The following is a 27,185-nucleotide window of genomic DNA, read 5'->3' as shown; positions in this document are numbered from 1 at the left end:
GATAAATTGCCAACATCTGCTGGATCATGGAAAAAGCAAGAGAGTTCCAGAAAAACATCTATTTCTGCTATATTGACTATGCCAAAACCTTTGACTGTGTGGATCACAATAAACTGTGGAAAATTCTGAAAGAGATGGGAATACCAGACCACCTGATCTGCCTCTTGAGAAATTTATATGCAGGTCAGGAAACAACAGTTAGAACTGGACATGGAACAACAAGACTGATTCCAAATAGGAAAAGGAGTACGTCAAGGCTGTATATTGTCACCCTGCTTATTTAACTTATATGCAGAGTACATCATGAGAAATGCTGGACTGGAAGAAACACAAGTTGGAATCAAGATTGCCGGGAGAAATATCAATAACCTCAGATATGCAGATGACACCACCCTTATGGCGGAAAGTGAAGAGGAACTCAAAAGCCTCTTGATGAAAGTGAAAGTAGAGAGTGAAAAAGTTGGCTTAAAGCTCAACATTCAGAAAACGAAGATCATGGCATCCGGTCCCATCACTTCATGGGAAATAGATGGGGAAACAGTGGAAACAGTGTCAGACTTTATTTTTCTGGGCTCCAAAATCACTGCAGATGGTGACTGCAGCCATGAAATTAAAAGACGCTTACTTCTTGGAAGGAAAGTTATGACCAACCTAGATAGCATATTCAAAAGCAGAGACATTCCTTTGCCAACAAAGGTTCGTCTAGTCAAGGCTATGGTTTTTCCTGTGGTCATGTATGGCTGTGAGAGCTGGACTGTGAAGAAGGCTGAGCGCCGAAGAATTGATGCTTTTGAACTGTGGTGTTGGAGAAGACTCTTGAGAGTCCCTTGGACTGCAAGGAGATCCAACCAGTCCATTCTGAAGGAGCTCAGCCCTGGGATTTCTTTGGAAGGAATGATGCTAAAGCTGAAACTCCAGTACTTTGGCCACCTCATGCGAAGAGTTGACTCATTGGAAAAGACTCTGATGCTGGGAGGGATTGGGGGCAGGAGGAGAAGGGGACGACAGAGGATGAGATGGCTGGATGGCATCACTGACTCGATGGACGTGAGTCTGAGTGAACTCCGGGAGTTAGTGATGGACAGGGAGGCCTGGCGTGCTGTGATTCATGGGGTCGCAAAGAGTCGGACACGACTGAGCAACTGATCTGATATGATCTGATTAGAATTACTAGGTCAAGGCAGTGGATATTTGTTACAAATATCAAAACTGTTAATACAAAATGCCAAGTTTATTTTCAGAGGGTTGGTTTGCCTTCTAGCCATTGTTCAGGAGCAATAGTTCTTTTTTTTTTTTTTTTAAATACAAATAATTTAAAACTTTAATTCTCTCACAATTCATTTTGATGTCTGTCTTTTTTTCATTTTTTGGCTTTTGTATGACATACATGCATACATGTACACACACACATATATATGTTTCATGTGTCCAGCATTACAATTCAACGTCTGTGTATACTACAGAATGATTGCTGCCACTAGTCTAGTTATCATCTTTCACAATACAGTGGACCTTCTTCATTCATTTCACCTACCCACCCCCAACTGCCTCTTCCCTCTGGTAGCCATTAGTGTGTTCTCTGTATTCATCAGTTTGTTTTTGTTTTATTTTGTTCTCTTTTTTTTTTTTTAGAATCCATATATGAGTGAAATCATATAATATTTGTCTTTCTCCACCAGAATTATTTCACATGGAGAAATATCTAAGAGGACTCTTGGCATGAGGACTCTTCTATCTAAGATAAAGATATCTTAGCATGATATCTTTAAAGTCTAGCCAGGTTATCATAAATGGCAACGTTTTGTTTTTTATGGCTGAATAATGTTCTATTGTATGTATATGTGTATATACATACTACATCTTCTTTATCTGTTCATCCATCAGTGGGCACTTAGGTTGTTGTCCTATTTTGGCTATTGTAAATGCTTCAGTGAACATAAAAAGGCATATATCTTTTTTAATTAGTATTTTCATGTTCTTCAGTTAAATACCAAGAAGTAGAATAACTTGGTCATATGATAGTTCTATTTTCAATTTTATGAGGCATCTCCGTACTGTTTTCTGTAGTGGTTGCACCAGTTTATATTCCCACTGACAGTGTACAGGGCTTCACCTTTCTCTGTGTACTCTCCAACATTTGTTGTTTCTTGTCCTTTCCATTATAACCATTCTAATGGGCATGAGGTGATATGTCATTGCATTTCCCTAATAATTAGACATGTCGAGCATCTTTTCATGTGTCTCTTGGCCATCTGTTTATCTTCTTTGGAACAGAAGAAATGTCTATTGGGCCTTTGAATGAAGTTTCTGAAAACCAAGCGAGGCCCCAGGGCGAGCTTAGCACGTAGGCTATAAGTAAATAATAAAACCTGCCCGCTTCCTCGCCAAGAACTCCAGGCAAATTTGCACTGAGATGCCACATGAAATGAACACATTTTCTGCCTCCTTGCGCCTGCCGCACCGTCCAGGTCACTCACCGCTGAGCTCTGGCTTTGACTCAAAGCAAGAGGGAAAAAAAAGAATACACGGGACTGCATCAAACTAAAAAGTTTCTGCAAAGTGAAAGAAACCATCATCAAAATGAAAAAGTAGCCTACTCAATGGGAGAAGATATTTGCAAATCATGTATCTGATAAGAGGTTAATATTTAAAATATTAGTAAAGTACTCATGCTGCTGCTAAGTCGCTTCAGTCGTGTCCGACTCTGTGTGACCCCATAGACGGCAGCCCACCAGGCTCCCCCGTCCCTGGGATTCTCCAGGCAGGAACACTGGAGTGGGTTGCCGTTTCCTTTTCCAATGCACGAAAGTGAGAAGTGAAAGTGAAGTCGCTCAGTCGTGTCCGACCCTCAGCACCCCCATGGACTGCAGCCTCCCAGGCTCCTCTATCCATGGGATTTTCCAGGCAAGAGTACTGGAGTGGGATGCCATTGCCTTCTCCGAAAGTACTTATACAACTCAACAAAAAACAAACATTCTGATTAAAAAGTGGAAAGAGAATATGAATAGACATTTTGTATTCCAAATAGAAATGTGGACAATAGACTTTTTTTTTAACTTTTAATTATATAACAGTATAGAAAAGCGTATACACCTGTATAGAAAAGTATATACACCCCAAGTATACAGTTTGAAGAATTTGTAAACTGATCACAACCATGGAAGCAATACCTGGAAGCATTCCAGAACATTCCCAGCAACCCCCAGAAATCCTCTTGTGTACCTTTACAGTCATTACTCCCCCCTCACTGTCTTACCTTCTAAGAGCAAAAATGTATTCTACAGATAATGTTCAGAGTCCAACTAGAACTTCAAAGTTACTTTTCCCATACAGGTGTGCTGCTGTTTTTATTATGCAACTAATATTCAATAGGACGCTTCCCTGGTGGCTCAGATGGTAAGGAATCTGCCTGCAATGCAGGAGACCCGGGTTCCACCCGTGGGTTAGGAAGATCCCCTGGAGGAGGGCATGGCAACCCACTCCAGTATTCTTGCCTGGAGGATCCCATGGCCAGAGGAGCCTGGCAGGCTACATACAGTCCATGGGGTCACAAAGAATTGGACATGACTGAGTGATTAACACACACACAGTGTTCAGTACTTGTAAAAGGCTATTATAAAGTGTACTGAATGTGTTTTTTAAAATATATTTTTATTTATTGTGTTGGGTTTTAGTTTCATCACGCAGGATCTTTTGTTGGGGCACATGGACACTAGTCACGCTGTGCAGGCTCAGTAGCTCCAAGGTATACGGGATCCCAGTTCCCGGACCAGAGATTGAACCCACATTCCCAGCATTGCTGGACTACCATGGAAGTCCCCCTAAATGCATTTTTCAAAAGCGTGTATCATCCTAGCCAGGGAACAATTCTGATATACTAAATAAGTGAGATTATACTATTCATATTGTTTGATTGAAAATCAGAATGTCATCTTAAACTCTAATTGATAATTAGAAAAGGAATCCTGCAGTCCAGGAGGTAATAGCATAATGGTCTCCTTTGAAGGCTTCTAGAATTTGTGTGGACCAGAGCCTGTCAAACAGCTTCTCATCTGGGAGACTTGTTTTTAAACTGTTCCTTAAGTTTCATTTAGTAAGTAGTTCTGAGTGGGGTCCAGGGACCTGCATTTTTAATAATACCTCAGGTGACTGACTCAGGTAAATCTCAAACATTCAAGAAATATGGCTTATGTCACTGTTTCTCTTGTTTTAAGTATGCCAGTATCTGGATCTTTATGGTGAATACTTTTTTTTTTACTAAGTACATTTTTTCTCAGTTTCTGTGGGTGGCATTCTTTTTTTTTCCTTTTGAGGTTTGTGAACAAATTAACTTAGGTAAAGATTCCTAGAATTTATGGGTTAACTGAGCACCCTCAGATGCCCTACCTCTTGCCCAATATCATGTCCAAGCGTTCCCGTGCCCTCTTGTTGAAGGCTCCCACCTTCAGGGCACTTCTTTCCCATCCTGGGCAGCACTTTAATGTGTGACAGTAAGATGATCTCTTCACTTCTGCTCTGCTTAATTGCCAGCATTTTTCCCAATGAATAACCAGAGTTAACACATGACCCAGAATACTCCACAGCCCTTCTCAGAATACTTTAAGGCTTCCCATTGCCTTAGAACAGGGGCCTGCACTCTGTGGCCCATGAGATCTAAGAATGGTTTTACATTTATTTTTAAAGGGTGGTTTAAAAAAAAACACGACAAAGGCGGAATATTCAATATCTACTTCTTTACAGGACTAGTGTGCCAATCACTGCCTCTGTATAAACTCTAAGCACCTTGATGGCCCTTGCCTGTTTTGGTCAGCCTTGTCCGACTCCCAGCACGCAGTGGCTCCTTCAGCAACGAGTCTTCTCAAAAGCTAAACCATTGAGCCGTTTTGCCTGCAGGCTTTTGAGCTTGCTGTTTCCTTTGTCTGGAATTCTCTGGCTTTGGGCTTGTTCTGTGGTGGGCTGCTTCTAGGCCCTCAGGTCTCGATCAGGTATCATCCCTGTCTTTCTAGAGTGGCGCTCACCCACTGGATTTCAGCCCCATTGACTCCCTTCCTTCTAGAATGGTCGTCACCTTATTGAAGTGTGTGTGTGTGATTGCCATTTGCTGCTGCTTGTCTACCATGATGTGAGCCATGTCAGGCAGGGGCCGTGTCCGTATCATCACTGCTGTGTGCAGGCACACATCAGTCAGTATCTGCTGAGTGAGGGACCGGGCAGACTGAAGGTTGCAGCGAGGTGGTTATCAAACTTCCCATAGTAGGAATTAGGAAATGTGGCACCCTCATCTACCATTCCCTTGTCATGCGTCCTGCAAGAAGTTTGTAAAAGCCTAATACATCAACATTTGTACCTCTAAAGTAGCCTATGAGCCAGCAGAAAAGAATATTTTGGCATCCCTTTTTTTTTTAAAAGAAGACTTATAGTAATCATATACTTAGCTGAAATCATTTTAAGGTATATTGGGTTGTAGTTAAATATGCAGCTGATGGCTCATATTTAATAAAGCGTTTTGCATTAGATTAAGTAATGGGTACATTCCTTTTTCTTTCCATACAAAAAAAATTTTGGTATCACTCTGGAAAATACTGGCATTAGAAATAGTCTATATGTCCCATGAATCCAACTCAGAAATAAAGTGACCTGTTCATCACTATTTGAAAGTATTCTCTGGTGTTTAATGGTAAGTATACTTTAAAGTATGTGGTTTTTTTTTTTTTTAACATGTATTATACTTGAAGATCGGAGAAGGCAGTGGCACCCCACTCCAGTACTTTTGCCTGGAAAATCCCGTGGACGGAGGAGCCTGGTAGACTGCAGTCCATGGGGTCTCTAAGAGTCGGACACGACTGAGCGACTGCACTTTTCACTCTTCACTTTCATGCATTGGAGAAGGAAATGGCAACCCACTCCAGTATTCTTGCCTTGAGAATCCCAGGGATGGGGGAGCCTGGTGGGCTGCTGTCTCTGGGGTCGCACAGAGTGAGACATGACTGAAGCAACTTAGCAGTAGCAGCAGCATACTTGAAGATGGGCTTCCCGTGTAGCTCAGCTGGTAAAGAATCCGCCTGCTATGCAGGAGACCCCAGTTCGATTCCTGGGTCAGGAAGTTCCCCTGCTGAGGGGATAGGCTATCCACTCCAGTATTCTTGGGCTTCCCTGGCGGCTCAAATGGTAAAGAATCCACCTGCAGTGTGGGAAACCTGGGTTCGATCCCTGGGTTGGGAAGATCCCCTGGTGCAGGGCATGGCAACCCACGGACAGAGAAGCCTGGTGGGCTACAGTGCATGGGGTCGCAAAGAGTCAGACACGACTGAGACTAAGCACAGCATATACTTGAAGATACAAGCATTGAACACAAGCTTTTGTGTGTATGCCCAGGATTGCCATTTACTGGCTGTGTGACCTTGAGAAAGTATCTTAATCTTTTTAGATCTTAGTCTTGTCAACTGTAAAATGAAGGTGATGCCAGCTTCATAGGGTCATTGTGGATAGATCACATAGTGATCTAATGTGTACATGTTTAACAGTGTTTTGGCCTGTGGTAGGTACCCAGGAAGTACTTTCTCTTTCCTCATATTTAAATTTAGTATCCAGGCTACCTCTTTTTAAGGGGATGTCCTTCTCTTTATTTCCTTTATTTTTGAGGCTGAAAATAGAAGGCAAAAAATACTGCCTTTTTGTTTAAAAAGTTAATAATGAATTATGTATATTTTACTAGTGTGCAGAATATCAACCACAGTTTTAAGGATGTTCATTTGTTTTCTGGTCTTCTGCTTATCTCGTTAGGACATGAAAGATCAGATGTCAGCTTCATCTGTGCAGGCGTTAGCTGAGAGGAAAAATAGACAGGTGAGTAAGCGTTGGAATATACAGTATCACAGAAAATACACAGATACGTGGACTTGCAAATTCTGACATCCGTGTATCATGTCTTCAAGCAGACGACCTTGGTGCTGAGCCCGTAGAGATGGCAACAGCCTTCCCCCCTCCCCCGCCACACCCTCTGGTTCTCGCCTCTGGGCTCCCATTGCACCCTCTGTGTGCCTCATAGCCCTTGCCACAAGCCATTTATTCTGCACCTGTGGAGCACATTCTGTGTGCCAGGCGCTCTGTTAAGAGCTGTAATTGCTTGCTTTCTTGTCATTTTCTCTGCTGGACCTCAAGCTTCTTTGTGAGTGGGGAGGGATTGTGTCATGGTTTTTCTCTTCTTGTTTTTTAGATTTCTAGCTGCCCATGTGTAGAACGCTCTAGACATTTAATGATTGAAACTTTACATAAAGCATTTGAAGAAACTTAAATATGTGTTAAATCTTTCACTGTTTTATGTATCTTTTTTTTCTTTTTTGATGTGAGGTCCAGTTTTTGTAAGTTATTACAAATAAATTATGAAACCTAATAAATTTCAGAAACCAAAGCCCAGATACTGACACATCAAAAATAAAAGCTACAAGAGACCCAGTCCTTGAATTTAGTAGGCTGATAATTGAAGAACAGCTCACCATTTTTAATTAACTAGGAACCAGTGGTTTATGATACACTCTTCACTTTATACCTGTAGGTATTTCTTGACCCACTTAATTTTGAAAACAAGTATTCTAAAAGCTTGAAAAGGGAAGAGGACTCTCTAAATATCTTCCAGCTTAACTTCCCTGTTTCCTTCCCCACATGCCACTCTCCATCACTGTTGTTTCCCCATCCACCTTCCTTGCTTGTAACAGTGCAGACAGGAAAAGACACTAGCTAGCCATCCCATCTGGCACTGACTCTCAGAAAAGCTAGTGAGCTAACATAAATAAAATGTGCATTTATGCATAGCCTTTCTGACTGTGGCTGGGAATTTTGTTTTAGGCGATGAGTAAAATATCTTTGGGCTTCCCAGGTGGCTCAGTGGTAAAGAATTCACCTGCCAATGCAGGAGACCTTGGGTTCGATCCCTGGGACGGGAAGATCCCCTGGAATAGAAAATGGTAATCCACTCCAGTATTCTTGCCTGGGAAATCCCATGGACAGAAGAGCCTGGTGGGCCAGTCCATGGGGTCGCAAGAGTTGGACACAGTCCAAGTATAGGTCCCAGTATCCACCATAGAGTCATTAGAGTCTTTGTATCAAAACGAGCAGGATCCTTTCAATCAGCCCCATGACCAGATGGGGCAGAAGCATCCCCCAAAACCTTATGTCTGCTCTACACCCAAGACAGTCACCATCCAGACTCTTGACTAAGGCTCTGGGCTGTGGAAGTTCTCAGGCATCCTGGTCCTCTTCTCATATCTGCCTCAGAACTCAACATACATCCTGAACTTCCCTTAGCAACTAAACGACAACAAAATGTCTTCGAGTCACAGGCGTTCAAGGAATGGAAGGTGGGCAGAGTCCACCTCATAGCTGCTTCCAGCACCAGGTGCTGGGCTGATCCTCACAAAGCCAAGGCCTCCTGCTTTGGCACCTATACTTGGGCTGGTCCCCAGTGCTCTGGGCCCTCTCCGTCTTCTTTCTCACTAACTAACTCCTGGAGGTCAGACCAGGGGAATCTCAACAGCTTCACGGGTGACTCTTAACAGCATGTCATATGCCTACCCAAGTGTAGACCATGGATAAGCTAGGAAAAAATAGCCATGACTGTGGCTGCAGGAGCTCTGATTCTCTATTCATAGCCTAGTGATACACTGTAGACTTTTTCTGACCTTGAAAAAATTGTCACTAGGTCCCAGTATCCACCATAGAGTCATTAGAGTCTTTGTATCAAAACGAGCAGGATCCTTTCAATCAGCCCCATGACCAGATGGGGCAGAAGCATCCCCCCAAAACCTTATGTCTGCTCTACACCCGAGACAGTCATCATCCAGACTCTCGACTAAGGCTCTGGGCTGTGGAAGTTCTCAGGCATCTTGGTCCTCTTCTCATATCTGCCTCAGAACTCAACATACATCCTGAACTTCTTTGAATGTAGACTCTGAAATGTGGCCATTTGGCCGAATTCATGTCTCAAAGTCAGGCAAGGCTAGTGTGGGTATTGAGGGGCTTTGCAGAGAACCAAGGAATCAGTTAGACTTTTAACAGTTCCAGAGCTAAAGGGTACCTGGTAAGAAGTTTTGGCAGCTTTACAAGACAGAAGAATCATAGTCACTAGCTTGGTCCAGTTCTTTGGTTAAAAAGGCTTGTGAGGATCCCAGGCAGGGTTAGCTCACTTTCCTGGCTGGCCTCTTCAATGAAGGAAGACATTCCCAAACTTAACCTTTTCTGACTACAGAATTCCTCAAATTCATACTAGAAAACACAACCCTGGCGTCTGGGAGCCCAGGCGGAGAACTGACATCAGGGCCAACCCTTGTTTGGGTTATCAGGGTCAGGCCCCCACTGTGGCCATGCTGCCTGCCGAAGCAACCCCTATTCCATCTGGAAACCTCTAGCCTTTTAGTTCAGCTGAAGGGCATTGGGATGTATCTGTGGGTCACACTGAGCAGACATTGGTGGTTCTTGTGCCTTCACTGTATGAGGGACTATGACTTAATTTCTTGTCACTTTAAGGCACTATCTCCTCCCTCCTCTGAACACCAAAAATTTCCTTGGTCATGCTTACATAGAAAGGGCTCTGGATGTCTGGAATCAGTTAGACTAGGACCTTCAACGGGTCTCCAGTGAAACTCCAAGGGTGCTAGGAAGAGCTGGTCCTGTGAGAACACGTGCCTTATGGTCCACAAAGCAGTGCACAGAGGGGCTTTAAGACTGCTTTAAAGTTGACTCTCACTTGCATTTTTAATGGGACAGAGCTCATTTGTGAGTCCATAGAAAGTGCCCTTCATGGCATTCTTTGATTTGTACTCTGCAGGCACCAACCTGCACCAATCCATAAAAAGCTGACCCCTGGAAAGACAGCTTATGAGCAGTGGGAGAACTCTTCATATCATGGTGATGAGGCCCTTGTTTAGTGAGAGTAACGGTTTGTCCCTCCTGCTCTGCTGCCCCCGGCCCCGCTCTCGCAGGCCCTGCTAGGAGACAGTGGTGGACAGAACTGGAGCAGTGGAACAACGGATAAATACGGGCGCCTCGACAGGGAGCTTCAGTTGGCCAACTCCCATTTCATCGAGGAGCAGCAGGCACAGCAGCAGGTACCTGAGTGGAGGACAGGGAGGTGGGAGGCCAAGCACCACCCTCCCCACTCCTCTGCCAGCCAGGGCTCTGTTGCTGATGACAGGCAGGATGGGCCAGAGCTAGCCTCACAGCTGCCGGAGTCTACCTGTGTGACGGTTGCTTTCATAAAGGGTGTTGCAGACACCCTTCAGAGCATGACAGTTTCAAGAGAACCAAGCTTGATTAGACCTCTTAGGACAAGCAGACCAGACCCCCGCAACTGACAGAGGAGGCCATTGACTTAAAAACACAGCAGCCTCTTCCCCAGCCTCTGCTTCTGTACTCAGCTTTTTGTTCATTTCAACAAAGGCACTTTGAGAAAAATTGAGTCCTTGTTTTTTCATCGAAAATTGTTGTTGGTTCCATTAGATGTAAAAATCGTTGCTTTGGTGGAGGTTAAGGGGTGGAAGGAAAGGTTGATTATATTTGTGTGGTTGCTTTTGATTTGTATTAATTAAAGGAAGCTAATAGTAAAGTGTCTGGGGATTTGAGCATTATCACCCCATCAAAACGATTGGTTCTTAAATACTGTGTTTTATATATACATGCTGATCTTTTTCCATTAGCACATCAGCTTAACCATTTGTCTCCTTAAATTGCTATTAACCAAGCAAAATTTTTTTTTTTTCAATGAAAAGTGAGGCTACTGCAGCACAATTAAAAGTAAGTTGTGCTCAGGAGTTGCCTGCAAGGTAGCTTACTGCCGCAGAGCCTCCTCTCACGTGTCCTTGAGCAGGGAGCAAAGGACTCCGTGTGTGTAGTTTTCCCATGTCCAGAGACCTGCTAGACTCTCTCCTACAGTTAAGTTGTGGCCGGCTGTTGCCAGTTGAGACCCTGACCCCGGCAGCGGGCTTCCTCTTCCTAAGCATCCCCACGTGTCCGTGGTCACTGCACAGGTGCTTTTGGCCATTGTCTGTCCCTTGCTGGACTTCAGTCAACCAGGGTAAATCTCTCTGGGTGGTTTCAAGCCCCGCTGACTGTTTCACAAGTTGGATCAGCAGGGGATATCAGTAGCTTGACAGCCCAGCCTTTTGAGCAGCGTGTTCTCTGAGGCGGACGGTCTGGTCCTTTGATTTCTGGGCTTTGCTTCTGAATGTGAATTGTCCCGAGTTGGCAAAGAAGCTAGCAGCTGCTCGAGTGCTGGGCTTGGAACCAGGTAAGATGGATTTTAATTGCTTATTTCCCATTTCTCTGGCACCAGCTGATCGTGGAACAGCAGGATGAGCAGTTGGAGCTGGTCTCTGGCAGCATCGGAGTGCTGAAGAACATGTCCCAGCGCATCGGAGGGGAGCTGGAGGAGCAGGCCGTGTGAGTACTGGGATGCCCCTCTCGCCTCAGAGAGGTGAAGGGAAGAGCCATCTTAGGAGACCCCTGAAGAGCCTGCGGGTTACATGGCCAGTAAAGCCAAAAGCTGTTTTGTTTCTAGCTGCATCTTTACTCTGTTTTACAGACTAGCCTCTCCAAAAAAGGCAAATCCATCAGATACAATTTTCAAGAAGGTTTAGGCAAAGTTATTAGTATTTTTAAACACTTGCAAAAGAGGTACCAATTCCTCTGAACAGCTGACTTCAAGTGTTGTAGTGAATAGGAATGTGAAACTGTTAGGGCTGTGTAAGCTCCATGGAGATTTTTTGTCCCAAAGAGGATAAGACATGGGCTAACTTAACTTCATCATTGCATGCCTTTCCTGCTATATTAAATGGAACTTTTTGCTCTGTATCTTAAATTTTTATTTTGTTGGAGGGGGGGAAGTATAAGTTTAATTCCAACTAATAAAAAAATCTCCTACAATGGAAAAGTCTTCTCCTAGAAAAAAAGCACAAGAAAACATACCTGGATTCGTTTTTCCTTAAGAAAAATCTCCGTTTGCACTCCTGAAGTACGACACCAAAAACAGAATTCTTAAAATATGCTACCTTTGCCATTTCACAAAATATTTTTTCTGGGGGGAAAAAAAAAATCTAGTAGGGTATTTCAGAAACTCTCCTACCTTGATTTTGTGTTCAACCTTATGGATTCATTTCTTACAAATTCAAACTGGGCATCTTGTTCTCCTGGGAGGCCCCAGGGTATCCACAAAGCAGCCAAAAGAATAGGCAGGGTCTCTGCCATCAAGGGTTCACTGCTTACTGGGTGGAATGGATATTATAGAAATGGTGCAAGTTGTGAAGGGTAACAGAAGTGGAGAGCTGCCAGTGGGGGGAGTGTGTGGTGCCTTGAGGGCCCTAACAGCCTGAACTGGAGAGCTGACTCAGTCTAAACTCCCTGAGAAGAGAAGAGAGGTTTAACTGGGACTGAAGAATGAGTAGAAGGTACCAGATGGGGTGGGAGGAAAGGGTGAGGGGAGGCTCTCCTGGAAGGAAGAGTCCTTATAATGACTTAGAGGTGATATGTGCACACAGCAGAGAGGTTTAGTGTGTCTAGAGCACCAGGGTTGAGAGGGAGGTTACAGGAGTCAAGTCAGGGAGGCAGAGAACAGATCAGGGAAGGCCCCAGAAGCCACAGTAAGGAGTTAGGACTTGTCATTCAAAGGGTGATGGGAAACACAACCCCAGGGAAGGTTGTGTTAGTAATGCCATGGTCAGGTTTATGTTTGGGGGAGATCCGTCCATCTTTGGTTTTGATGGTGAACCACAGTGGAAAAGACTGGAAGCAGGGAGGCCACGTAGGACGGTGGCAGAACAGGAGCTTAGGTATGCAGCTTAATTTGTCTGAAATGCATTCTTACCCTAAAATTCACTATGCGGATGGGAAAGAACTAATTATTTGAGCAGTTACATTGGTTGGGTAGATGATAGACCCTGGCAGACTTCCAAATAAAGACGGTGAACTGAACACAACCTCTTTATCTCCGTTCCTACTCTGAAGTCCACGAGAACAGTAACAGAGGTTTTTATTTGTATTTAATGGCATAAAATCTATGGGGACATAGAGCTTGGAATAAGAAACAGCGATCTTAACATTTTAGCTCCTGGAAAGCAGAAAGATAAATGGTGAACCTGAGAAAACAGGGTCCTTGGTGAGCAGAGGGGAGAGCCCAGAGCGGTGTGATTCAGGCCCCAGACCCCCAGCTGAGAAGAGCATGTCCTCACTCGTGACAGTGGGAGCCCTGGATGTCGACCTTATCCAACCAGGACACAGTTCTGTTGGAAGGAAGGAAGCGGGAAGAGAAGTGGGAAGGATGCAGAGGTGGGGAATGGAATGGGAGGGCGCTAAGCCCTAGGCTTTCACCGTGCAGAGTCAGCGGGATCCGGACACTGAGCTGCCAGCGTGTAGCTTCAGAAACTGGAGAATGCACCCAGAGAGTAGTGGAGGGGCTGAAAGCGCTGGCTGTCGGGGATGGGGGACAACTGTGGTTTTTTATAAAAGGACTGATTGGCTCTACAAACTATGTGTGTGTGTAATTCTAATAAAAATAGGTAAATTAAAAGGAAAAAGTGGGTCTTACACTTAGACCTGTGCTGTCTAGTACAATAGCCACCAGCCCCCACATGGCCATTGAGTACATGAAATATGGCCAGTCTAAACTAAGAAGGGCCCTGGGTATAAATGCACACCAGTTCTGAAGGCCTTAGTGTGAAAAAATATAAAATTGCATATTGAAATGATAGTTTTTTTTAGGTATATTGGGCTAAATAAAACAGGTTATTAAAATTAATTTCAGCTCCCTTTTTTAAAATGCGGCTACTGAAAAATATGAAGTGGCATAGGAGACTCACATTGCATTTCTTTTGGACAGCACAGAGGTAGGCTAGAAACTTGTTTTTTTTTTATTTTGTTGTCCTTTAGTCACTAAGTCATATCTCACTCTCTTTTGACCCCAAGAGCTGTAGCCCACTAGGCTCCTCTGTCCGTGGCATTTCCCAGCCAAGAATCCTGGAGTGGATTGCCATTCCTTCTCCAGGGGGATCTTCCTGGATCAGGGATTGAACCTGTGTCTCCTACATTGGTAGACAGGTTCTTTACCACTGAGCCACCTAAGAAATTTGGTTAGTGCATGGTTAATGAGTGTCCTTGGACTGGAGGTTGGATGACTTACCCGTTTTTGTCTTGAGTAAGAAAGATCTTACACAGCACACACAGGTAGCTCTTGTTTATCAGCATTTGCCCTGTGTGGATAGGTCTGCCAGCTGCGGGGCCAAGATGCTACCAGAATCTAAAATGAGCTAAAAAATGTTTTAATTTGAAAATTCAGGTAAGGGACAAAGGCTTGTTTGTGTAGTTGCCAACATGGGGGATATTTAATGACTGACTTAATGAGGAGTTGGTTGCCTGAATCTTGCAGGGCTCTCGGGTGCCTCTTGTGGGCCCAGACCCAAACCACTCGCTGCCCTTGGTGCTGCCAGAGGAATGAATAAAGCCTTGTTAAGAAGCCCTCTGGTTACTAATTAGTATGTCATATTCTAGCCTCAGGATAATCATATATTAATCCAAAGTTGAATAGTCTGGAATGCTTAGTAATTTATGAAATAAACACTGTTGGTATGAGTATTGTGTTTTCTTTCCTAGCCACACCTTGGGCAGCAAGCAGTGTGAGCCTCAGGGAGCTGGTTCTCTGTGCGTGTAGAGGAGGTGCACCGAGCTCAGTCCTGAGGCTGCCCAGCTTTATGGTAAAGCATGGGGTGGCTTAAAGCAGATGATGATTTGGTCAAAGTCCATTTCTTAACTCACGCTACTATAAAGTGCTTTGTGTGGGGCTTCCCTGGTGGCTCAGACAGTATAGAATCTGCCTGCAGTGCAGGAGACCTGGGTTTGATCCCTGAGTTGGGAAGATCTCCTGGAGAAGGGAATGGCAACCCACTCCAGTATTCTTGCCTGGAGAATTCCATGGACAGAGAAGCCTGGGGGGCTACAATCCATGGGGTCCCAAAGAGTCAGACATGACTGAGCAACAAACACTTTAACTTTCATGGGAACCCTGTTGATAGGATCGCCTGCTTTTACAGATAAGGGTCCCTTGTCCAGAGTAGCAAGTGGCAAAGCCTGGTTGTCTGATTCACACAGCCTTCTTTCTGCTACACTGCACTGCAGCTGAGTTTGTATTATTGTATGTTCAGGTCCCCATTGGCCTTGGCTGCAGTTCTGCAATCTAGAAAGCTCTAAAAAAATTTGCAGCAAGCTTTTGTTACAGAGGAACCTGACCTGAACTGACTGCAGCCATGACTCCTCATAGTTTTCTTTGCAGAAATATTAACTCAGGTGTTTGATGACAGCCCCAGACTCTGCTGGGGGTGTTGGCTAATACACAGTGTATGTAACTTACTACTTTTTCAGATTTCCAAAATTCCGAACTCAAAAACAGATCTTGTCCCTTGGATAAAAAGATTGGGGGGTCTGAATCCCAATGTTGTCTGTTTGGTGATTGTTAAGACTGAGGCCCAGATCCCAGTAATTTAACTCCATGGCCACTGTATCTGGAGCTGTGCTGAGCAACCTCCTCCTGTGTCTGCTTGTCTTTCTAGCATGCTGGACGATTTCTCTCACGAGTTGGAGAGCACTCAGTCTCGACTGGACAATGTGATGAAGAAACTTGCAAAAGTATCGCACATGACCAGTGGTATGTATGTGCTTAAAGCTCCAGAATTCTTAATTCTAGAGACACAGTCTAGGGGGTGTCTCCTGGGTGCGCTTGTTCAGATCCTCTGGCACATTTTTGTTAGACGTTGGGGTCAGGAGATGGAAGACTAGCACACACAGGCCTGGTCTTCGGCTTGTGGCCTTCGCCTGGGAAGAGCCTTCGTGGTCCCCACCATGCGAGGCTGGTGCTGACGTTTCTTCTGGTGGAGTAACTTTCTTTGCACTTACAAAATCATTCATTTTCCTTTTTTCCTATTTCCTTACCAAAAGAGGGAATTGGTTTCCCAATTCCCAACTAGTAAGAGCTAGTTACTGTTTCTCCTGGACTGACTTTTCACTGAAAGAAACACCTCTACATTTCAGAAGATGGCCTTGCAGATCTCATTTAAACTGTTTTTATTTGAATCTGTAGTGAACTATTCCAGCAAATTTACACCAGGCAAGGGATGAAGAAGTAACTTTTTTCAAATTAGTCACTGTGTAGGAAGATGAGTACCAGTGACTATTTTTTGGTACTACAACCTATCTTCTCTAAGAGAAATAACATCTTTTTAAATCAGAGAAAATAGAGTATCTTTTTTCCCTCTATTTGGTGGGAGACTCTGGGTGAAGGGACGGACTGAGACATCCTTCAAGGGCACCTAAGTGTTCTTGAACCAGAGCACCCCCTCCCCCATCAGAACGTCCCCTGTGTCTTGACAGCTTTCTTCAGTTGATTTCCTGTTGTTACATCTGTATGACATAGTCTAACTGTCCACTCTTGCGTTTTGAGGCAAAATTGAAATACAAGTGTGTATTTGCTTCTCAACTGTTTAACTCATAGTCAAGTTACATAAGACTTCTCTTGGGCTCTGTTTCTTTTATATATAAAAAAATTGGATGACACCTACCTCTCAAGGTCATTGTGAGAAATAAATGAAATAGTAATTAGTGTACAAATGTTTAACAGTGTCTCTCATGTATTAGTACATAGTAAGTGTTTGGGGAAAAAAAGGGGGGGTAAGACAGGCCGAAGATGGCCCTGGGGGGCCAAGGACCTGTTACATCTAAGAAAAAGGGAAGCTCCTAGCCAGACTGGTTTCCTTCCTTCTCTCTAGGGCACATATGCTTCGTGCTTCTAGTAGGCTCTTCATTGCCAGCGGCAGGCCCCAGCTCACTTCGTCTTCCACACATCTAGAGGAGTTTTGTGAAGTCCTCTTCCTGCGTATCCCTGTTCTCTCTTCTTCCACCCCTTCCCTCCTCTTTTTTTCTCCTTTAAAAAAAAAAAAGCTTTTTACTGAAGTATTATATAACCAGTTTCAACCAGATCTTTCACTAGTGTCTGTATTAGTGGCAAAGTCAAGTAGCTACTTGAGCACCGGTTTTGTTTGGAGAGAACAGTGTAACAAAGATGCACTGTGTCCTTGTCTCCAGCGTTCTGGGAATGAGTAATTTAGAAAAGTACTTGCATTGTGATAAGCCGCTCCGTGTGTATAAATAGCACTGACGTCTGCTCACGCTGTCTTCTACTTAAGTCTGCTCACGCTGTCTTCTACTTTTTCTCCCCCAAAAAAAGTTTGGGGAGCAAGTAAGAACTTGAGGTATGTCCTGTCATACCTCAAGAAGGAGAGCCAGGAAACAGAGCATTTACACTGAAAGGCCCCTGGGTTTGGACAGCTTGCCTGTGGTGTTCATTGTAGTATCTGCTCCCCAAAGAGAGCGATTTCGGGGCCTCCTGCTTGGCTATGCTGGCTTTGATTTGATGACAGGGCAGTTTGGTGTTTGTCTCTGTTCTTCGTAACTTTTGGGAAAGTTCACTGCTTTTCGATCAAGCCTACATACAAAGAAAGAGTAGCGGGACACGCTGGAGTGTGTGATTAGGCAGTTCGTGAACGCCCACATTTCACAGGCCTGCAGAGGCGAGACCCCTGCCCTCCCCGTGCCTGGCTGCTTTCCTGGGCAGAAATCTGCCAGGGTGCCATACTTACTATTTTGAATGACCCAAGAGAGACACTGGTCTTGTCATTCTACCCAAAAGAAGTATGTTCTTTTGAGTGGATACCCAGGTTTTCTTCCCCTCACTTTCCAAAGTTCTGTTGTTCATCTTTTCTCTTTAGGGGAGGAGACTGTTGAGAGCAGGAAAATCCTGCAGAGTCACCTCTGGGGTTCTGCACCGCCCCCCCACCCCCCGCCCCCACACCTGACTTTCTGAGACAGGTCCAAGCTTGCAAAAAGGCTGGTTAGGACCATTCACTTGGGGTCACAGAAACCCTTGTGGTTAGGACCCACCCCTTCTGGGAGAAGGCCGCTAGGATAACAGCTCCCTGGGTCACCCCGTTCATGCTTCCTAGGAGCAGCTTACACTTCAAAGGGAAGTGGATTTAAAAGCACATTCCTGGATTGTGCTGGCTTGTGTGCTCTTTGATGAAAGCCCCTGTTTAGTGCAGTTTCAGAAGAGAAAGTGATTGGAGGTGGGAGGAGGGCTGGGTAGAGGCTGATGGGAAGCTGGTTCACTGTTGGAAGTTCAGGTCTAAGATGGCAGGATGCCTTGGGCAAGGCAGCAAGGAGGTATTTACCTTGACTGTATCATCTTAGAAGAATATAGATTAATCACTTTAATGAGAGGATTTTTAAATTATTGTAAACATTTTTAAGTAGATGAAAGAAGGCTAGATACTTGAGTTTTCTGGACCATTGAAGTGATAGTTAAACAGGTGAATACTGTTATCTGGAGTAGGCAGACTCACCCTCCCCACGCCCTTTGGACTAGTCCTGTCTCAGAAAGGAACAGGTGGACTTGAGGTCTTGATTCTAATCCCACTTGCTAAGTGCGTTTCTAGCATGTGTGATGGGGAGCGCAGTGAGCCACTGGAAAGGTACTTGCTTTACTTACTGTTGGTCGGTGGCAGTTCTGTTGACCGGTTCTAAGACTTTGCTGTCTGCGACATTTACTTTAGTTACATGTTTTATGGACCCAGCATTGCTTTGTGGAAAGTTGCGTGGTCTATTTTCCTAGATTCAGACCTTTTTACAATGTGATTCTCAATAGTAGTGTTGTGCTAAAATCTTTCAAATAAACTTTTGATGAATTGGTAGGGGTACCTTTTTACTTCTACTTATACAGAACTCTTATCTTACTTCTAGCAGCTGAGCTCCAGTGTCACAGGCTTTAATCTCAGCTTGACCTTTTGTGCAGAATGGCAGGGGTTCTCTGTGGGGAGCCAGCTTGCTCTTCCTACATCTGCCCAAGCAAAGGGCGCATCCTGAGGACGACAGCATCCTGTGCCAAGTGTGGGCCGACAGAGTGTGCGGATACTCGTGTTGCGTGGTCCTCCGGCAGCCCTGTGAGTTAGGGGCGCTCAGCAAGGACTGTGGGGGCCCTGCTCTCATCCGTCCCTCGGGGCCACCGTGCTCTGGGGTCACTTAGATGGGCTCTGGCCACTTTGTTTCCTGCGCCTGTTGTAAATTATGAGTAGGGCAGAAAGCTTCAGAAAAGACATTCCACTTTGACGTAGAGATGTTCATGTCAGTTACTTTAATACTGGTTAAAGCGATCTTTCTTGCCCAGGATGGTATGAAGCCCGTCACACACCCATGATCAGTACAGCTTGCTTTTTCAGCTTTTTTGTTTCCTGAAGTGACCACCAGCAGCTTTCATCTCCTTTCTGTCCTCCCGTCGTGCTCCTTGAGAAAAGACCATGATTATTGTTTAAACGATGTGACTTTGGTGGGACATTAAAGCAGATGAGCTTTGACCTGTAACACCAATGCCAACACCTTTTCCAGGGATGTGATAACCGCCAGCGGAAAGCTGCAGCCCATAGATCTTAAGAGAGCTGGGACACAAAGCCAGTACTTCTTACGAGGCTGGCTTTCGGGGTACGGGCAGGCCAGGAACAGCAGCGGTCTAGTGCCAGGTGCCCGGGCAAATTGGGGCCTCTCTTTGCCATCATTTGCCCATTCTGTGCCCTTTGCGTGCCCAGGTGTTGCCTTAACTGTCCTGTAACTGTGTCCTGGGGAAGGTCAGGTCCTAGGAGCGCTGACCCTCGTGTCCTGCCTTCCAGATCGGCGCCAGTGGTGTGCCATCGCAGTCCTCTTCGTGGTCCTGCTCATCGTGCTGATCCTCTTCTTAGTGCTGTGACAGCGGGGCCCCGGCTCGCTTCCTGCTGCACACACACCCCGGGGGACAGGGAGAAGCAGCGCGCGGCGGCCCGCTCCTCGCCACCCTCTCCTGGAAGCACAGCCTGAGCTGACTTTTCTTTCCATGACCCCACTGTGGAGACAGCGCCTCCAGCCCAGTGTGGGGAGGGCCGGTGGGCAGAGGAAGTCGAGGACTGCACGCTCCCGGCTCCCCGGCTCCCATTCTGAGGACAGCTGGCTCTGCTTTGCCTCCCCCGGAATTCACTCCCCCCGGAACTTGCTCCCCCTGGAGGGCCTTCGAGGAATCCAGAAAACTTCGCAGACTCGGCTCATGTTGGCTGACGCTTATTCCATCCATCTTTGGCAGCTCTTTTCTCGCGTTCAGACTCTTCGCCCCTCAGACGGCTCGCGCTGGCCACTGCAGAAACACCTATGGGGGGTGTGGGTGCCTCGATAGGTCTCGCACCCTGTCGAGGCAGTGCTGTCTCACCCCAGAGAGCTGGTGGTTAGTGGGGACAGAGAGCTCAGAGCACTTTGTGACAGAAGATGCAGTGGTTGGTTTGCAGGGGTAAGTGCTGGGGTGAAAGTGCTTCTCTAGGCGCTGTTTTTGTGGTAGGAATAACCAGTGGAAAAGAGCGACAAGCACTGGGCTTTGCGGCTGCTGGCGACTTGTGGCTTGAATTAAAGGGAGGACGGAGCAGCAGGGCACAGCTGCGGAGGGCGGGTGAGGTCGCCGGGGTCAGGCCCTTGCTGGATTCATGCCACTGTCATACAGCCACCTCCCCAGAGGGGCAACTTGCATTCCTAGGGGACCCTGAAATGAGCGGCTCAGCGGCTCACGTGAGCGGCCTGAGGTCCCAGGATGGCGTCCGCGGCAGTTCTTTTATTCCAGCAGCACTCCGCCTTGAGGGCTGGGAGTGGTCAGTACATTAATGACACTTACCAGAAACCATAATGTCAAAAAAGGCTAGTTCTGGACCAGATTTTTCATACCCTGTAATTGCAAGGATGGGTAGGTGAACATGGTTCCTTTTTCCCTGAGACGATGTGGTTTATCATCCATTCAAATAACTGAGCCCTTCCGGATTTAAATGACAGATGCTTTCATTGGGTTTTAGTTGCTGACCCTGCTGAGACACTATACACTCCAAGCTTCTGGTGACTTTTAAAATGCCTCCAGTGTACATGTGTATATATTTTTATAACTTCCCTGATGAAAACCTAGGATTGAAGTAGCAGCTGAGCCCAGAGCCAGCGTGTGGCCGTGGCAGCTGCCGGTCCCTCCCCACCATCTCTCTCTGCACTTGTGAAGCAGCATCTGGGCAGAATTCTGGCTTCGACTCCCGTCTCCTCATCTTTCGGGGTCCATTCCTCAGCACACTAACTTTTTTTTCCCCCTTGTTTTGTTTGTATCTTGTTTTTTTGTTTGTGTCGAGCTTCTGTTTTCCCTTTTTGGTGTGTGTGATTTGCAATGATGTACTTGCCCAGCTAACTCTTGAATTGCACTTTGGAATAAATTCTCATAACAATTTTTTTAAAGAAGGGTATTTTCTCATGTTTAGGATCATGGTAGGTCAGGAAATCTGCCTGTGGATGAAAAGCTGAAAGCAGGTTTATAGAATTAAAAGGGTGGTTGACATCCACGTTTACACTCCACTCTACTTGATATGTAAGTTATTTCTTTTCAAATTAGGGAAAAAAGTGATTTTTACAAATGGCTTCAGATATAGGGTACTAGATTACTTTTCCAAGTTTTGAGCTTGTTAAAATAGTCTCCTACAAGCCAAAGACACAGCTGGTCCTTAAAATGTCTTTGTTAAACATCCATGTGGACCTTGTCTCAGTACTGTGATTCCCCACCTTCCGTGTTACACAAAGCAACCCCTTCTTGATGAATTACACGATTGCCCTGTTTAAATGCCATACTGTTCTCCAGGTGTTACCAGATTGACCATGTCCTTCGAAACTGACATCATGTCTGCAGGGCCTGTTGGGAACACGCTGGTCATTAGTAAGATTCTCCCCAGGCTTCAGGGACCAAGTTTTGTGATACCGAGGCTTAACTACTAACTGTTTGGGGATATTAAGAGTTGGCAAACTTGCTCATTTAAGGTGTTTGCTAGACTGTGGCTGTTGCAGACCAGACTGAAGAGGAAAATATTTAGAAAGTTTACTTAAAATCCGGGCAGTGCAGCATTCTCCCTGTCTTTCTGACCTTGGAGGAGCTGTTCTCTGATAGGCCACCTCTTAATGTGTTTGTCGGACACACAGCCCCAGGTGACCTGATCCTGGGTCTGACCCTGGCTGTTATATATCAGGACTGGGCAGTCACTGCAGACCAATGTTCATTTGAAGGCTCCCCAGTGAAATTCCAGACTGTGGCAGACAGAGCATGCCAGGGGCTTAGATTCATTTCTAAGGATAAATGTTTCCTCATCAGTGACCTAATGCTGTGAGTTCCTTGCAGTGGTCCGCTGACCCTGAGTGGCAGAATGGGGGTGGAGCAGATGCCCACAATACCTCCATGAGGCTCAAAGGCACTTCCAGTAGCCATGGGGCCTTTCCCCTCCTCAGCAGGTACTTCATCCGTACTCATCATTGCTAAAAAAGCTGGCAGGATATGATGGATAACAGAAAGAGCTCAATTTCTGTTTATTGGAAGAACATTTTACTGATCAATTGGTTGGGCAGGGTGGGTAGAATGGGGGAGTGATCCACTGAAAGAATTTGCCAGAGCAGGAATCCAGCTGGGAAACCAAAACACCTTTACTTCCTTGTCCTGGTTTTTGATCTTGTCTTTGTGTGAACTGTGAAAAATCACAAACGCGCTCTGTATGCTGCTACTGCGTGGCAATTGGATGTCACAGCATGTGTGTTACATGAGGCTCTTCACGCCAGAGCTGGGGGAGAAGCTTGGTAACTTGCCCATTATTCTCTGCTTTTAGCCAGAGTTAGACAGACTGATGGGTCTGGTAGCCAACGACTTGGCAACTTCCACTCCTTCTCACCTCGTGAGATTAAGGGCTGCGAAGAGAAACGCAGCCTTAACTCCAGCAGAAATCTGTCTCTCTGAAGCGTTTTACCTTCTGTAAGTGAAAGTGGCGGAGCCAAGATTTTTCTTTTGGTTATTTCCCTGGCTGTCAAGTGAGACCATTACCACCTTTCTCGAGAATTCATAGCATCCGAAGATCTAAAACCAACTGATAAATACGAGTTGCTTTTCCACGCTGGAATTTGAACCATTTGGTGTTACCTTGTACACAGGACAAATTTGTAAACAAAATTCGGACTGTCTAGAAAGCTAAAGTTCTAAAATATGGAACACAGTACTGCCAGTGCTTCCTCTTTGTCTTCCTCTCACTGGCATTTCTCCCCCTTCCAGGTTTTTTTAAGGAAAAAAAAAATTTTTTTTTAAGACTGTTCTTTGTCTATCAAGTGCAGAGAGAGGGTGAAGCCACAAGGCCCGTAGTCAGGCAGCCCCGTGCCTGAGCACAGTGCGTGAGTATGGGGCCCAGGGTAGGACCCTGCAGCCTCCCCCTCCCAGCCTTTACGTCTCTGGGGCAACAGGGGGTGGGCACTCCCGGCAGGAGGAGGTAGCCTTTCTGCCCCATCTGGTTACCTGTACCCAGCTCCCAGCCTGTGCTGAAACCAAGGAGCTCCTTTGGTCTGCCTGATAATGCTCCCAGGGAGACTGCTGACTGCTATCGGCTGTTGAGTCCAGAAACCCAGGAAAGTTCTGAGTCGAGAGAACAGCCTTCAGAACAGCCCTGCTGTGAACCTGGAGGCCAAAGCTCCAAGCTAGCCGACTTCTGGGATGTTAGCATCCTTAACAGTAGACTCAGAAGGACTTTGTCACTTAGCTCAGCCCTCATGTTTGGAGAGAGGACACACTTTCAGCTCCCTCAACAGACACAGGAGTCACTGGGTGGGTTGCAGTCCAGATTTGGCACAGGGAGCCCACCCACTGTCTGGGACAGGCTGACCTCAGTGATGGGACGTAGGCTTGTAGTGACCTGTGCTCCCCACTGAGCTCAGCCACTTGACATCTTTTGCTTTTGGGTGAACACGAGGCTCTGAATGTTACAGTGGCACTCTGGTCGTGTTGCTGTGATGTCCGTGGGTGGCAAGTTCTTTGTTAGGTGATATTACCGTCTCTTTACTAGGACAGACACTTGGGGAGGTGAGAAAAAAAGGACAAGAACTTGGCTTCCCTCTGATACAAGCTAACGTGTTGGTGCCGTTTTCCTTCGCATGTGACCTGTGTCCAGAAATGCCCTTCCCCGAGGCCGTGCGGGGAACTGTGCTTAGACAGCATCCAGGCGCCTGCCCTGCTGCTTGGGCTTCACACGAACATTTCATGGTCCTGACCCTTTGTGACAAAGTGTATTTTGCCTTTTTTCTTTTTTTCTTAAAAGTTACGACTTATCCAACCTGAAGCCACTTGATTATCCGGAGGGTATTAGAAACAAGACCACCCAGCTTCGTTGTCTGCTGTTGTCGCAGGCTTGTTCCCTGGCGGCAGCCCAGCGCCCTGCTCCAGCCCAGCTTTCTGGCAGCCCTGGGGGTGGGACCAAATTCAGGGAGGTTCTTTTCCTGCTCTGCAGAAAGTAGGTTTTGGCTGAGACTGGGCTACTGAATGGGAATTGTGACCCCACGGTTGGTCGGTTCCGGGACAGGCAGCTGTCCTAATCCTCAGGAAAACAGTGTGAGTGTACCCTGTTGTCTGTGCGGGGTGAGGGGAGGCCAGGCAGGTGTCCCACTAATAAGGCACTGGAACTGCTTGCGAGCATCACGTGATGACGTCCTGACTGACCCGGGCTGGGAGGCCGCCCAGGGCTGGGGGCGGCCTGGCAACCAGGAGAGGGCCAAAGCAAGCAAGCTGTAAATGATGATGGATTCGGGTTTTGTAAGTGGAAATATGCTTCCACTGGCTCACTTGTAATCAGAAATTAGTGTAATTAAAAGTTGTGTAATACATGGCAATGCTCAGCAGGACTAAACCGTTGTTTTTTTTTTTTCTTTAAAGGATAAATAACCTTAAAGCATTTTATTTTTAATTAGCTAGAGGTACAAATGAAAGAAGTGAGATCAGTGATTAGAAATGCAAAAGCCGTGGTGATTTCCAGATGGTGCTTCCGCCCCAGCTCCACCACCCCAGGAGAACAGTGTCAGAGCCCGGGGCCAGCAGTTCCAGCCTCGCTGTAGGTAGATCTCGCTTCCTCTACGCAGTAGCTCAGCAAGTGTGGAGTGGGACCGGCGGGTTGCGTCCCCTGGGGACTTGCTTGAAATGCAGATTCTTGGGCCCCACCCCAGACCCACAGACTTGGATGGGGCCAGTGGGCTGTTCATCAAGCCCTCCAGGGGATTCTGATGCCCACCCAAGTGTGAGAACCACTGCTCCCTGCATTGTGGAATTTAGGCTGCAGTAAACCACCGCTGCTGTAAAATAAAACAGCTTCATGGCCTTGATTCTAATCCTGACCTTAAAATTTGATGACACAATAAACTTGAAAACTTTTGAAAAATACTTGTGTTTAAAAAAGCCTCCACTAGCCATCCTTAAAAGTGATATTTTTACACCCAGAAGTTTATCAGTAAAGTTTCTTACTTCTACTCTTGAAGTCATGTTACAGCTGTACAAAGAATACTGTTCAGTATTAAAGAGAAATGGAGAGACCATGAACTTTGTCCTGGTTTTTGATTTGGTTGGTTTTTATTTTTAGTTCTTTTCAGACCAAAACACAGCTGCCTCTCCTCCTCCTGCTCGCACTAATAAACATGAACCTGTGCATATGGCTGGGGTAGGAAAAGTTTGTGGCTGGTGTGAGATGTGAGTTCTAAATTGTTTTCTCTGGCTGAGTAAGTTATATATGAATTCTTAAACCCCCAGCCAGTCATACTGTGCATTCATACAGCACCGTTTCAGTTGGGATGAGGCACCTGGGGGTCAGAGAGACTATAACACAAAGGAATCGAGTCCCCGACTTGCCCTTCACTAAAGTGTTGGCATACAAAAATATTGCCCATGCCAGTTGGTAGTCAGAAGAGCTTGCCTTGAGCTCTGTGGGACAAGGTCAGGCTGTGTGAGCTCATGAAGGACGGGGTCTTCACTTCTTTTGCATCATCGTCCTCAGATTGAGCACGTTCTGTGTATGTGCCAGGCACTGTTCTAGTACCTTCTGTTAACGCATCTAGTACTGGAAATGCCTGTGTGAACTGGAGAAATTTCCTCATTTAGTCTTGCCTCAAATCTGCACATGAGGAAATTTGGACACGAGTAGTCTCTCAAGGTCCGTCCACAGCTGGTGAAGGGCAGAGCCGTGTATGTGTCCCCCACACCTTGCTCGGAAGTTGGCCCAGCAGTGCTTCCCGAGTCCTCAGCCTCATGACCCCCTGACCTGATAACTAGAAGGGGCAGAGGCGAGTCAACATACAGCCTTACTAGAGGAGTGCCTGCTTATTGACAGTTACAGCAACTGTTTCCCGGGGAGGAAATGGGTCTACGTATCTCCTGATAAAGCCGATCACCTCCCCACAGCTGGGGACAACATGGACCCCATGGCGTGGACCGAGGGGAGACACACATCCCCACGGCCGAGAGGTCCTCTTCCCCCAGCACCTTGACCCCACTCCCAGCTCTGCTGCTGTTCCAGAGGTCCCACTGGCCACAAGTCCTACACAAAACTCACACTGGGAATGTTAAAAGGCAACGCTAGAGGCACAAACGGAAGCCCCAGGAAGGGCAGACCATCTGTGCCACCACGGTGTCTTCACTGTCGAAGAGGACACATTTCAAAGTGTGCCCCATCCTCGGAACGTCCCGGGTGCCAGCTGTCTGGGAATAGGGTTCCCCTCCACCCCCCGCACAGGGTGCTGGCAGCCAGAACGCAGCAGTGGTTCCTGTTTGGTACAGGCAGAGCCTGAGCACAAACATCCCCACCACCACCTCTCAGGGAGGGAGTGATGGGCTCCAGCAGTCGCCCTGGACTGGAACGTGGACTCCCAAAGCCAGCCTCTCTGACCTCTGCAGGGCCGCTTCCTCCCCCCAGTCTCTGTCCACCCTGAAGTGCACCATTAAATGGCTCTGTCTCCATTCACAAAAGCTCACAAGATTGGGCAGCCTTCCGGGAGGATCATCAACTCTTCCAGGAGAGCAAACTTCCAAAATTTTTTATCTCATTAGTAGCTAATAAAGCTAATACTTTTGGCCAATATTTGATGATAATCTGGTACGCCAGCTGGTCTTTGACCAAGGCCTGAGGGACATGACCAAGGCCTGAGGGACTGTTTCTGTTTATTCTCACAACCCCATGAGGGAAATACTGTTGAGGCCCATTTTAATGTCTGAAAACTGTGGCATAGAG

The 27,185-nt window shown here is 46.2% G+C and overlaps 1 protein-coding gene across 2 annotated transcripts in view; it reads left to right on the top strand.

Annotated features, from left to right (window-relative positions):
- The window catches only part of STX6 (syntaxin 6), a 51,284-nt gene extending 25,784 nt beyond the window's left edge, over positions 1-25,500 (top strand). Inside the window, exons 1-6 of one of the 2 annotated variants that reach the window (XM_059875343.1) lie at positions 1,007-5,677; positions 6,784-6,846; positions 9,978-10,103; positions 11,327-11,433; positions 15,588-15,682; positions 19,746-25,500. In XM_059875343.1, coding sequence (XP_059731326.1) covers positions 5,675-5,677; positions 6,784-6,846; positions 9,978-10,103; positions 11,327-11,433; positions 15,588-15,682; positions 19,746-19,822 — 471 coding nt within the window. In that variant the 5' untranslated portion in view covers positions 1,007-5,674 and the 3' untranslated portion in view covers positions 19,823-25,500. Of the gene's footprint in view, positions 1-1,006; positions 5,678-6,783; positions 6,847-9,977; positions 10,104-11,326; positions 11,434-15,587; positions 15,683-19,745 lie in introns of those variants that run through there. The other variant, NM_001082431.1, reaches the window with a different exon arrangement.
- The last annotated feature ends 1,685 nt before the right edge of the window (positions 25,501-27,185 follow it).

This window comes from Bos taurus, chromosome 16, assembly GCF_002263795.3.
Source record: "Bos taurus isolate L1 Dominette 01449 registration number 42190680 breed Hereford chromosome 16, ARS-UCD2.0, whole genome shotgun sequence".
In the NCBI taxonomy this organism is placed as follows: Eukaryota; Metazoa; Chordata; class Mammalia; order Artiodactyla; family Bovidae; genus Bos; species Bos taurus.
Note: the sequence above shows the minus strand (reverse complement) of the source record. Positions and strands in the feature narration are given on the sequence as shown.